The sequence below is a fragment of the Oryzias latipes genome, chromosome 19, assembly GCF_002234675.1.
Source record: "Oryzias latipes chromosome 19, ASM223467v1".
Lineage (NCBI taxonomy): Eukaryota > Metazoa > Chordata > Actinopteri > Beloniformes > Adrianichthyidae > Oryzias > Oryzias latipes.
The window spans coordinates 9,521,269-9,535,465 of NC_019877.2; the positions used below are offsets into that span (position 1 = coordinate 9,521,269).

At 36.4% G+C, this 14,197-nt stretch overlaps 1 protein-coding gene across 2 annotated transcripts; it reads right to left on the reverse strand.

Moving 5' to 3' along the window:
- Positions 1 to 19: 19 nt before the first annotated feature.
- dcun1d3 (defective in cullin neddylation 1 domain containing 3) lies at positions 20 to 13,029 on the reverse strand. 2 transcript variants are annotated; one of them, XM_011488188.2, is made up of 5 exons: positions 12,650 to 13,029; positions 11,570 to 11,638; positions 10,347 to 10,401; positions 9,724 to 10,270; positions 20 to 1,925 (listed from the first exon to the last, which is right to left on the reverse strand). In XM_011488188.2, exons 4-5 carry the CDS (start codon positions 10,161 to 10,163, stop codon positions 1,388 to 1,390), a joined length of 978 nt encoding a protein of 325 aa, XP_011486490.2. In that variant the 5' UTR covers positions 10,164 to 10,270; positions 10,347 to 10,401; positions 11,570 to 11,638; positions 12,650 to 13,029; the 3' UTR covers positions 20 to 1,387. The 2 variants fall into 2 exon arrangements, with proteins under 2 accessions (XP_011486490.2, XP_011486491.2); XM_011488189.2 differs by lacking the exon at positions 10,347 to 10,401.
- Between the last annotated feature and the right edge of the window lie 1,168 nt (positions 13,030 to 14,197).

Genomic DNA, 14,197 nt, shown 5'->3' on the forward strand with positions numbered 1-14,197 from the left:
TTTCTAGGGCAGAAAAGGGTAAAAATACATACCTGCTTTTATTTGTTTTTATATTTCATTATAAACTGAAATGAACATGCTTGGTATACAAACAAAAAAATAAGAAAAGAAAAAAATGTAAACCAAATAAACCTGGTAATACCCAACCTCAAACTGGACCCTTATCACAGTCTGTTGATAACCAGCAGGTTTAATTAACACTCGTTTCAAAGTAGCACTTTATGTGCACAGTTTGGAAAAGTCTCAAGATTTTAAATGTGTTTAACATCAATCTCCGCATAGCATTCAGAGTACAGCAAGTTAACAAGTCATTGGTTTCTGTGCAATTACAGCCATTATTTATGCAATCAAAATAACTTCAAAAGTTGCATATTTTTGTGTTGCAGTTTAAAGATGCAAAAACTCAAACTCTTGGAGTACAAAAGGACCTTTGTGAGACTTCCAACTATTCTAAATATACTGCAAGTTTATCCATTTACTTTAGAGTATTCATACTTGGATATACTTGCAATATATGTCTCCCAGATGATATCTATGAAGCAACTGACATGGGCCAGTGTCATTGACTTTCTGTTGCATCCCTTTAATTCCCTCTTGAAAATTGGTGGACATCAACAGAATTGAGGTCAACTGGAAGCAAAGCCACTGCTTAAAACAAGCTCTGCTTCTCAAGCCCAATAAGCACTCAAAACCACTCCACGCAAGAGATGGTGCGTCAGTTACCGTGGAAACCATACCAAGATTTAAATATTCCCAAAAAAACACAATGTAATTCAATCGCCCACTGAGATCAATGGTTTTTTGCATGTATTAGTAAGTCGCCGTGAAGCCAATCAGAGTAAATGAACCCACATTGCACTGGAAATCAAAACTAATATCTGACAATATAGGTCCAATCAACACACAATACTTTCTTAGATATTACAATTTTCATGTCTGATAAGAAATTATTTGCAGACAGGCTGCTAAAATGTCCCTTCTTTATTAGAAACCAAATCATTATACAAAACACATTAGGTTAAATCTGTCAAATTTGGGTAAAAGGCTTATGGCTCCGTTATGACCACTTTAAAAACCACGTTTTTATTTAGCAAATTCTGCTGGTTTAAGGTGTGTATGTGTTGGTATTAAAATAGACCACAAGTTCAATGACTAAAAACATATGGAAGGAAGGGGGAAACATAAAATAACTTAAATAGAAGTGCTTAAAACAGTTTTAGAGCCCTTAGAACATAACACAAGAGAAAAGCGGAAATCCAATCCCAATATTAACGGAGAGCTAAAAAAAGCGAATGAAATGGTAATACTCATTTATCCAATGATTCACAGATGTACGTTTCACTTAAAAGTATCCTTCTCTCTCTTGCAAATGTTGATTATTTTCTGGTCAGTGCCCCCCCCATGTCTGTGACCCACGACCCCCCTCTGTTTCAAGTCCATCTGTGGTGGAAGAAGCCTCTGTCGTAGAACATTTTTCTTCTTCCTGTTTTGCAAACAGTGCCTGGTCTCTTTTTCTGCGCTCCAACTCCCACTCTACGAACGTGTCGAAGAGGCTGGGCCAGGCCTCGTCCTCGCTGTAGTTATTCAGGTCAGGCCCTATAGCCTGTGTGAAATTGAGGAACATGTTCCACGTGTCCCTTGAGATGCCCCGAATTCCAGAGGGGTTCTCAGCAAGGAAGTCCAGCCAGTGTTCCAGGATCTCTGGCTTGTTTTGTGTGAAAACCAGCCGCCACAAGGCAATGGCGATGTCACGCTGCAGAGAGCGCTGGCCCTCGTCAGCGTCCAAGCCGAACTGGAAGGTGAAGCGGTAAAGGTCTTTGAAGTTCTCCTCACCCTGGGCCTCCACCAACATGCAGGGGAAGCGTGAGCAGATGCCCTCTATACTGTCCGCCTTTATGGCCTTGCACCCCTCAACAAACTCCTTCCTGGAAACAAAAGAAAATAAGACAAATATTAGACATAAAAAGAGTATTTGGGCAGTAGTTGGAGACAGAGTTCACGACACGCGAGTTCCTGCATTGTAATGAGAAAAATGTGTCAATTTAAGTGGTATAAACAAAATTGAAAAGAAAAAAAAAAGTAATTTAGATCAACATTTTAAATTGAGTTGGATAGACATAAAAAATTAAGTTGTATAAACTTAATTTAATTACGTGTTACCAATTTAAGTGAATTAATTAAGTTGGATCAGCTTCCTTCTTTTTAGAGTGTATGATGAACACGACACTAAAGAAGAACATCTTTACAGAAAGACTACTGGCCAAAAAAAAACCTGCAAAAAATAAGTTTAAGACATTATGACTTCATATACACATTACACCGATTTTAAGATCGCTGCATTGGCTCCCTGTGCAATTCAGGATTGATTTTAAAGTTCTTTTATTGGTTTACAAATGTTTTTATGGTCTCGGGCCTTCATATTTATCTGACATGATTTTAAAGTATGAGCCCCCGCGGACCCTGAGGTCCTCTGATACAGGCCTTTTGGTTATCCCAAAAGTTAGAACAAAAACGTACAGCGAGGCTTCATTCAGTTTTTACGGACCTCGCCTGTGGAACAGCCTCCCAGAGAGCCTCAGGGCTGCAGAGACAGTTCATGTTTTTAAAGGAAGGCTTAAGACCTACCTTTTTAATTTAGCTTTTAGTTGAATTTTAGGATTTTTTATTTTTTTTTTATTTTATTTTATTATTATTATTATTATTATTTTTAATTTATTATTATTATTATTATTTTTAAATATTTTAATTAATTTATTTTTCTTTTAACTAGTTTTATATGTGTATGTAAATACATTTATTTATTTATTCTATTAATTTTTAAGACGCTCTTACTATTTCATATGCCTATTAAGGTTTATGTAATTATTTGTTTTTTGTCCATGTTTTATATATATTTTAATTTTATTCCTTTTACATTTTATTTCACTCCAGTGTTTCCCTCTGAGGGATCCTCCACATCAGTGACTGACCCTTCTCAGTGAGCGGGGTCGCTGCAGTGGGATCTCCTGGGTCTGACTCTTTTGATCGGATCTGGGGGGTTCTGTGGTAGTGTACTCCGTGAACTTGGGTTGGGGGGGGTCGCTGGTGTGGACATGTCCCCAAACTATCGTTTTCCCACCTCAGGACAAAGCCAGGTCTCTACATTCTATCATTCTATCACTTTTTTATTTATTTATTTATTTATTTATTTATGTGTGTGTGTGGGTGTGTGTGTGTGCGTGTGTGTTTTTGCGGGGGGGGGGGGTTGTCGCACGGTTTGTCTTGTCATCTTGTTTTTAAATTTTATTGTATTTTATGCACAGCACTTTGAGTGACATCTGTTGTCGAAAAAGTGCTACATAAATAAAGGTTGATTTGATTTGATTTGATTTGATATAACACAAAGATAGTGCAATATAATGAATATGAAATGTTGCATTTTCATTTTAAATAACATTATTATTTATTTTTGAGTTTTGGCAAAGTCAAGAAAAGCTTATGTTTATGTTGACCCATGAAAATTATCTTTATTTGTAAAAGTACTTGAAATTCTAGACTTCGATGTGAACGAGGGAAAAGTTGAATTACATGCAAGATATGGTACATGAACAACGTTTAGGCCAAAAACAGACATACTAGCTCGGCTGAAAACTATGTAAGACTACCATTTCATTTGGGCTCTGTCAACAAAATGTAACAAAATGTTAAACTTCAAAACTTTTGGGGAAAAAATAAGCTTGATTTCTCACCATAGTATTCCAATTTTAAATGTGTAATTTTGGTCCAACTTTGCTTTAAACACAAAGTGGGGAAGCTTCTTGGTTAATGTAGGCTAATTATAAAATGAGTTTTGTAGTTTTAATGGCAAATAATTTTCTTAAATTATTTAGAGCTATATAACTTTATTATGGATTTTTAATCATTAATAATTTAAATTTTTTATTTATTTTTTTAAATCAAGGGTCCTAATTTCCGTTAGTATCACCTGACAGTTAACCAACATGGTTAACAGAGTGCAAGGGTGTTAAAAAAAGTGCTGAGCTTAAAAAAAAATTACAAGAGGGTGGGAACAAATGAACCAGCCACAGCACAGAGGCCTATTCATCTGGCACAATCTGCAGTGGAGGGGTGCAGACCAGAGTAATGCTGTTCATGAGTGCAAGGCTATAGCATGTGCATTCAAACCTGATATAAAGGCTGGCAACATACTCTATTTCCCCCACTGACCCTATACCATTTATTACAGCTGTAAATCAGTCAAAAGCCGATATAAAGTATGTCACAGCAAGCGGGAGAAGGACAATAAAGCCATGTTTTTAAAGTGTAACTGAACTGAGGATACGTTAAAGCCCCAACTTTATTCCCCCAGTTTTTTTTAATGAAACAGCAAACTTCTTCCTAAATGTAATGCTCCATTTCTTCCCCTTTTCTCTTTCCTATCATTGGTTTGTTAACATGTAACTTATTTAGTGCATTGATGTTAAAATATCACAAAAAGTCCCCACTGATCGTTGTTCAGAAGTGTCTGATGTGTTTTGTTTAAATACTTGGGTGGGTGGTTTTTAGCTTGCTTGACATTGCAAGGATATTAGAGCTTAACCAATAAAAAAGTGGTTTGTGCTGTAAAAAAAAAATAAAGAAAATATTTGCAGGGCCATCAGAAATGCCATTAAGTACATCACATCTCACTGTGTGCCTTCCAATCAGAATTAGTTTCAAGGCAAACGTATTGTGGTCCAGGAAATGAGCAGATCTAAATTTAAAATCAATAAAAACCTCAGAGAACATACCGTTGTTCTTTATTCAAACCACTTATGCAGGTTTAGTAAAAATCTTTGATCAAATACAGAATTTATTATGTTCTTCAATTTTTCAAATTACAGCATTAAAAAAAGAAAGCTATTGCACTTTTTAAGACTGCTATATATTTTATTTGTATATCAGTTACAGAGTCAGAAACTGTATTTAGTCATTTTTATATTCATTTTAATACTGATAATCAAAAACCGGTCTCATTTCAAAACCTCATGGTCCTCATTACAAAATCAAATAAACTAACTTTAGAATTTGAGCATCACTTGGTGGCGTGAGTGAGCAAATGTTTTGTGTTAAACATAGTTTTTGTGTTGTTTTTTTTTTACTCAAGCAAACACATAATTAGATTACAGTTATTTAAACAAGAATTTGACTATTAATTGTGTGTTAAATACAATTATTGTAAATTGTTGAGCAGAAATATAAGGACAAATATGTAATCACCCAATTGGCACACCATGCAGCTGAGTTTTTTTCTACATATGCACATCATTAGTTTGGTGTCTGTTTTAAAGTCCCTCTGCAACCAAGAAAAATCCAATAAAAGATTTTAAAGCTACATTATCAACAACTGTGTCCTTAAATAAGTATTTTTTCTGATGATGGTTTGCTTCAGGTGTCCTCTATATGGCCACAAAGATTGTTTTAAGGAAATAGAGGATGAAAACTGCTCTTAATTATTAGATATTTAACGGCTTTAACTGGCGTAACAGAACACAGGACAGCATCATTTAAATAGATGAATCAAAAGCATAAGCACATATCTTGAGCTGCAGAGGGTCACATAGTTGAACTATTGTAATTGTCAGTTGACTTTGGCTTTTCAAGTGTTGGAGTCCGCCGTGTGCGTCATATCCCAGAGCTGTCAGTGATCTATAAACACCTGACACAGCATGTTCAACTGACAGCCGCATCACTGTATGCAGCTGAGTGAACTGAACCCAGAGTTCATCCAACATTCTTTGCAGAGCATGCCGGGTTTTTTTTCCTGATAACAAAAAGGGCAAAAAAAAAAAAAATCTGAACGCAACTCAAATCCAGCTAAAATTCTTGTTACCCAAGACACAGATTAGGCCGCATCAAAGGTAAGAAGCAGAAGAAATGCATCCCTACTCATTGGAGTTCAGCTGCTTGCTTGGTTTTTAGGTCTTTTTGAGAGTATGGAGAGTTGCAAAAACACTGAATCCCAATTCCTCCAACTCCTTGTTCATGATATAGAGAATTTGAGGGCAGTCTTTATTTTTTGACCCATTTCGCCCGCAACAACTTACTTCGTAGTAAGGTTGTTTTGTTTTTTTAAACACCTGTCTGAACAGCAACTACATTTCTGTTAAAGTTATAGTTAAATGTCTACCAGAGCAGCTGAAACCAGCATAAGTTCATATCTTCTATACATCACAGCAAGCCAGCTTGCAAACGTACAGTAGAGTATTGTTAGCCATGGATAGCTTATTGTTTACAACAAAAAACACAAAAGTGGCAACACAACTGCAGAGGGAGATCTCAGCTTTGTACTGAGAAAAGAGAAGAAATTAGGCTGCACTGCATGCATGTATGTATGAACATTTGGTTGTTTTGTCTGGCATATTTGTGTTCTTGCACTCTAAATTGTTGTACCTGCGAAACATAAAAACCAAGTCCATTTTTCTGCAGTTCCTGTAATTCAAATTCAAGTTTTAAGACATCCAACATCTCAAGCCAACTTATTTGTGTTTTTTTAGCTTTCTCTTTTAAAACATACAATCCAACTTATTCACAACTGTTTTAATATAAATTGAGCCATGATTTCCGACAGGCGAAGGGAAATGCCAACAATAACAACAAAGAAAGGAAACTTAAAAAAAAAAAGAACCTTCTTGCTGTTCAAAGTCTGCTTTAAAAGGGACATCAAGCAAAAATATTAGAATTATAAGGATTGCCGATGTGTGTGTGACTTTTTTTTTTTAACTATAGGTAAAATTCATCTCAAAACTCAGTTTATTCTTCACAAATAAAGGATCAAAACTGACCAATTAGGTTTGAATTTCTCCACCTGTATTGTTTTCACAGAAACGCTGCAGACTTTCCCTTGAAGACTGAACAAATATCTCTAAAACAGGTTTGCCGTTTTTTTTTTTTGACATGGCTGTTCTGAGAAAAGAGATGAGGTTCTAGAAAGAACCACCTCAAAGTTCAATAGAGCAGAACAGGTATGCACTACTGTTCCGTTTAGCTGGCGGCATCTTTATTGAAAAAAATGAATTAGGGGCCCGGTAAGATGAAACGCTTCCTCACAATAGCAGAGGACCTGAAATATATCTGGTATAAACAAATATATTCATTCTAAATCAAGCGATACTGCATCCACTTACACTCTTACAGAAGGATCTTGAGAATAAATAAGCTAGGTTTCTTCTTCAGTATAGACATTTTTTCCATCTTGCAAGCACTTAATGAAAGATTATAATAAAAATACAAAACAACTGAGCAGAGTTACAAAAAAATAAAAATAAAGGAATAACTGCAGCTGTAGAAAAATAAAAAACTCAAAAAAATCTGCAGCAACAGTTTGGTTCTCCTGAGTGGTGACTGTTTGCTTCCTCTTCTCATAAATGTGACAGCAGTTGAACAGTGATCAGAAATTTAATTTTAATCGACCTAGAAAAAGAGTACATTCCAGATTTTCCAGGAAAATAAAAAGTTACCAAAAATGAATCGCTTTTTATAAAATGAAGTTTGCTTTACTTTATTTCTTAACTGGAAGGAAGTTTGTTAGCCAATAAAATAATAATAAATCCCAACAGCAGTTTGAGTGACAGCTCTATCAGCAACTTTTGGTGCCACAGTAGCTTTAAGGAACCTTACCCTCAGTGCTTGCTATTAATTTGTGCCTTTCGTAGCTTAATTTTTTAGAATAAAGTTTTTTCCCTTCAAAATTACCTAATAAAGATATTTGGAATGGTTCCCAACAGTGACCGGCGCAGGTAACTGTGGTCCTTGACAGAAGAACGGACCTGTGCATCACATTGGAGGAACAATAACCTTCAAAAAATGGAATGGTTGCTAAATTAGGAGAAATAAACTGAAGACTACTGGCTTTGATTTGCTGCTGGCTTTCTTTTAAATACCAGCTTTTAATGCTGTGTTGCAACATCTATAATTTGTCAGTAAAGTAATGAGCCTTCAGCAGCTGGCAGGGAAACAGCAAAGGAAGAAGAGGACGCCACTGCTGATGCTAAAGTGTGCACATTCATCTGCACGCAATTTAAACACAACATCAACCCAAAACGTGATGTATCAAAGCTTCTCAGAATTATAAAATGCACACATAGCAGTGAAAACTACAAAACAGTTTAAGAGTATGTTTTAAATCAATCATCAAATACATTTGCAACCATGATGAAATGTACTGGCCTATTGGAGATCATTGTAGACTGAATACATTGCGTGATTTTTAAAGAATTTTTATGATGGTTCAGAAATCAAATATTTAAGTTTGTACAAATAAGCATTCTGTCCCTCACAGACCGGTTACTTTTTCTATAAGAAGCTCTTGTATCTCCCACTCATTGCCTGTATTAATGTCACCTGTCTGAACTGGTTATCTGTATAAAAGACACCAGTTCACAGCCATAAACAATTACACTGGAAAGGCCACAAGAGCTGTCTAAAGCCACCAGGGGCACAACTGTAGACTTGAACAAGACTGGGATGAACCAGTCTACAATAAACAAGCAGCTTGATGAGACGAGCTCAATTGTTGGTGCAATTATTCGAAAATAGAAGATAAACAAGATAATTGACAATCACCGTCCACCTAGAGCTTCCTGCAAAATCGTACCTATTTGGGTACAAATGAGTTTGAGAATGGTGAAGAAACGATTCTTGTGAACTGGTCAATGAGAGAGCTGGGACCACACTAACACACTACATCAGCCATACTGCACTACATCAGCCACACTGCACTGCATGATCCACAGGAGGATTGGGAGAAGATTGTGTGGTCAGAAAAAAAATATATATATTTATATAGTTCCATGGTATACATGTTGCTCTCCTTGTTTGGAAGAAAAAGAATGCTTAGTTGCATCTCAAGAACATCGCATCATACATTGCTCATGTGTCCACCCACATGCTTCACAGTGGGTGGACACATGAGCAATGTATGGTGAGATTTTGATCAAAAATCCAAATTCCATCAGTGAGGGCACTGATGGAATTTACAGAAAACTCATTTCAGGGTATTGGAGTGACCTAACTAGCCTCTAGACTCTTTGTGTCCAACAGAGAATCTGTGGAAAAGTTGAAAGTCTGTGTTGCTCAGCGACAGCACCAAAACATCACAGCTCTTGAGAAGATCTGCATGGAAGAATGGAACAAAAAGCAGCTACCGTCCAAGTCTGGTTAAAGACATCCAGGGGACATTTAAACTGACATTGCCAACCAAGATTTAAGCACTGAAATGAACTTTTGTAGTCAGAATACTTATTATACGAACTAATTGTTTAAAACTCATACAATGAATCCCTGGATTCTTCTTTTTAACATTATGTCTCTCACCTATGATGAACATTACAGACCCTGTCTTTTTAGGTGGACAAGTCACAGGTGACTGAAAAATACTATTTGTCTCATTGTGTTTACTTGTCTAGAGCTGTACAGTCACAACTCCTGTGAACAAAAATCACTGATGGTGGGAGAGCAGCCATACAAGGGAACTAGCCAGACCACCAGGAGCAAAGTAGGGTCCCATGTCTTGCCCAAGGACACTGACATTTATAGGCAGGTAAAGCAGGAACTAAACCCACAATCTTACAAACCAATCAGAGGTCACCAGCTCAACCTCATGGCACAGAGGTTGAGCTGCTGATCCAAAAAAAGAAAAGTTTCTATGATAGAGAAAAAAAACAACAACACATAAATCATTAGCTTTTCTAACTCATTCCTTACCTTGTAAACTTGCACATAGTGGCTGCTTGAAACCTCCAGGCAAGAACCAGAACACGAAACTCAGCTGGGTCCACACACAAATCATTGCAAAATCTCTCCATGCCTTCTTCCAATATGGCATCTTCCTGTTCATCCTTGTAGCAACAGAAGAGCTCCTCGATACGCCACATGGACAATCCATCTCCATTCACACGATCATCTTTGAGGGACTCCCCCATCAGTGATGGGAGGATGGGTGTCTCCACTGTAACATCAGGGGTTTTGGTGCCATTTGAAAGCTCACTGGTGGCTTTGCTACATGGAGCACTCAGCTCTTCTTTGTGGCTCCCGCCTCCAGCAGTGCCACTTTTCTTGCTGGACTTGGAACTGCTGTCCTTGTCTCCACTCTTACTGCCGAGTGTGGACGCTGGATTCTTACACTTGGTGACGCACTGGCCCATGTCTCTCTCACTGGTCCCTCTCCCTTCCTCCTCACATTCAGTCCCCGTCCGAACCACCTAAACGCCTCTGATCTGGCCAGGCGAGACGTCTCAACATACCCTCAGGCCTGAAATGGAGAACACTCATCACTGACAGAGTGAAGCATTAAACAAGAATATCAAAGAAAGAAAAAGTGAAGCTACCTGTGCTAGATCTGTCATAAACCAAAACTTTAATTGGAGAAGTTAAACTCTCTCTCTCTAAAAAAAAAAAAAAAAAAGTTATTACAGTACATAAAATAAAAGCGCAACATATATTTCTGATAAAACACTGATAGATAAAAAATAAAACAACATATCACAAAAAAAATTTTTTTTTTTGGTTGCCCCCAATAATTATGAATTGGTAGCACTAAAATAGTTGTAAAAAAAATTCCACTACAAGAAAATTAAGCACTTCAAAAATACAAGCCAATATTATTTCAATTTCAAAAAAATGTATGCTTAAATTTAGGTTTAAAAGAAATAGTAGTTTTGAATAGGTCAGTCCATCTGATTGACTGTACTTTTTTTCCTTTAATTTGTTGAGCATAATTTTGTGTTTAACAAATATAAAACTTCATTAAGTGTATTATGTCTTTGTCAGGGCTCTTTAGATAAAGTAAAGTTGTGGCTTCAAGTCTTTGAAAGCCTCTTTACCATCTTTCTGTCCTAAATTTTTTTTTAAAACAATAAGAGGGAAGAGAATGTCTCAACCTGAAATGGAGTTTCAACATTTTAGTTTTCAAAAGGGAAGCACTTGTTCATGAAGTAAGGCTTTCACATATTAGAGTTTCTTACAACCAGATTTTTATGAGGAACTGCAAACATTTCTTCAGAAAATTACAGAATTCAAAGAAAAGTCCACGTCATGAATTAATCAAAACACTAATCGTGTGACATTGTAACCTGACTGATGAACAGCGAAGGGTGGATCAACAAACTGGAGAAAGTAAAGCAGAGAATTGCTCTGAGACTATGTGAATGTAAATATCCAATGTTTGCATTTGATCCTGTTTCCTGTGTCACACTGAGATTTTGTTGAATCCCTCAACTGCTGTGATTAGTTGAGTTTTCTTTTATGCGTTTAACCTGTTTGTCTGGCCTGCAGAGACCTGGCCAAGAAGTCTGATGATGAATTTTAATGCCTGAACATTTCATAATATGGTTAATCAGTCTTATAAGTTCATTTATAGGAGTAGTGGATAAAAGGGAACTGTATTCAAATCTTCCATAGCACATTCTCATGACAAATGTGAGTACCAACGATGTGGAAACAGTACATGTGACTCAGGAGCTCAGCATTATCTTTATTCTAAGTAAAGTTAGCACAAAACAAATGAATTAAATGAGAACTAATGTGAGTAGCTAATGAGGATGTTACTTACAGATACTCATCGTGATGGCATTATCTTTCAGTTCTGCGCCATCATTGTGACCTTGACATCACTGCAAAGCTGAAAAGACACATTATCTTGTCATCAAGACCACAAAGTGATGACTCACCGTTGCCACACTTCCAGGGATTATTGTTATTATGGTTTGGGTCTATGCAGTTTGAGCACAGCTAAACTGTTATACCTTATTGCACAATGATGCAATTGCATACTGGTGGGGGGCACACAGAGCTGACCTACTGTAATCAGTTAAGGGCCTCTATTGTTCTAAGGTTTTCTGTTTTGTAAAGACAAAAGTCAAAACACACGCAAAATCATAGCTTTGCTCGAACGTTAAGGTGGGGAGTTTAAAACTAAAAGGGGGAAAAAAAACTTAAGAGGCATGATCGCTGAGTCAGGACTTAAGTCACAACATGATGAGTAGGATATTCTAGAGCAGAGCAAATCCTGCTCTGATCAATGCTCTAGGCATGTTCGGGCAAGTCTTTCAGGTCATCAAGCTCCCCCAAGATGAAGGCCAACATATTCACCATAAACTAGCAGGACACTTAATTAGTAAGCACCAAGTAAACTAATCAGACATTAGTTTAACCAGATTAGCTAGTCTTAAAAGAGTCCTAGTAGACAAAGTAGATTTAGAACACGCCTGTGCAACATCTGCACCGCTGTTATTGCAACACATTAACTAATGAGTTATTCGAGTATGTCTAACATTAAAAGGTCGAGTTAATTTGTTATGAAGATCCAAACACTTTGAGAAAATTAAGAGCTCAACATCACATGACATGTAGTACATCCCAAATGAAAGGTAAACAATGTTTAAGCAGTCATAACGACCAATACAGTAACACCCTACAGTGACACACTGTGCTACATTTAAAAACACAAGCACTGAACGACAATACTTTCCCATCAATGGGTCATTTTCACTCTTACATTTAAAACTGACTGGCCCTGGCTACGTCGCCATAGCTAGCTAGCATCAGCTTGGATCACTAAAAGTTAGCTATCTGCTATGCTAGCTCCTTTCCGACTGATAAGTACCCTAAATATAAGTGAAAACAAACTTACCTAATTGAAAAGACAGTTTCTCGTGTGGTGGATGGATTGACATCGCTACAAAGAGTGCCAGTTAAATTAGGTAACAAAGTAAGTTAGCCGAAAGCGACTACAAGCGAACTGAGAAACTCGTCGCGTTAACTCAGATTGCTAGCTTTAGCGGTGAGCTGACAAAAAAAAGGAAAAAAAAAAAACTTCTACATTAATGTCTGATTCTAGACGACACGCAGAGGGAAGGAAAGGCAAAAATAATGAAAAAAAAATAAATATTTTTTTTTAAACTGTTTTTAGCTCTGTTTGTTGACTGAAAAAAGTGAAAAGATAATCTTGGACTAAAGCACTCTGCTTCTTTGTGCTCTCCCCCTTTAAGTCATTGAGTGTAGCAACGTTATGGGCATTTACTGCATCACTTCCTCCCTCCCTGCAAGCAGCCAACAGCTGATCTTCGTCTGAACGGGGGTGTAACGCCAAAGTTTGTGACCAAAAACCTTAAAGATTTCAATGTGTGTGTCGTGTGACCCATCAAACTTTGTGACCTAACTAGGGTCACCAAAATGTCCTAGAAATTTGTATTCTTTCTGGTATACATTTGGGTTACAGGTATTAACCTTACATATAAGTGACAATTAAATTGAATTTCAATTTTTTGTAAATATTTATAACAAAGAAATGAAATGAATCTTTGGTTAATGGTTAAAAAAACAACAACAACAACGTTTTTCGTGTGTGTATGTGTGTGTGTGTGTGTGTGCGTGTGTGTGTGTGGGGTGTGTGTGTGTGTGTGTGTGTGTGTGTGTGTGTTGTGTACCAACAGTATTAATGCAGTCATATACAATTAAGCTAGTACTTTTTTGGAACCCATCAAAATGTTTATTCATTTCAAATTTAAATGATATGGATGTATGATTGAATAGAAAACCTAAACTGTTTAGACACATATCTCAAGATAACAATGTTTAATTTTAGTATGAATTTCTGTGACTTAAAAAAGAAATCAACCAAATCAAAGGTTGGACCTTCATTTATTTATTTAGGTTATTAAAACATAGCACCAAACGAAATGATTTCTTTACAACAAACCTAATGTTTGTAAATGTAAAATATCCAAATACCACCTGCAGGTATAATTGAATTTAGGCATACTACAAATTGAAACTCATATTTATGTACTAATAATGCTTAAATATATTTATTCAAATATAAGATATGCTTTTAGTAATACATTGGAGCAGTACTGGCAATGGTCAATTATCAATAATAGTGCACTCATATTGTTGGTCGCTTATTCAGAAGATGGGTTTAACTATAATTTTTCATATACAATCGAAATTATTTAGAATTATTGACAAAAAAATTACAATAAGTTTTTGTGGAGAAGGATAGTCTTGTTGGGTCTCTCTTTAAGTTATTGGTTGTTTCACAAATGCTCCTTTAATTATTATACTTTCGTTTGAAATATATTTCCTTGGTTAGTCCTTTTACCCTGAAGATGTTCTTTATGTGTATTTGTTTTAAAGTATATTAAGATGTTTCACAAGACAATCACTCCTTAATTGAACG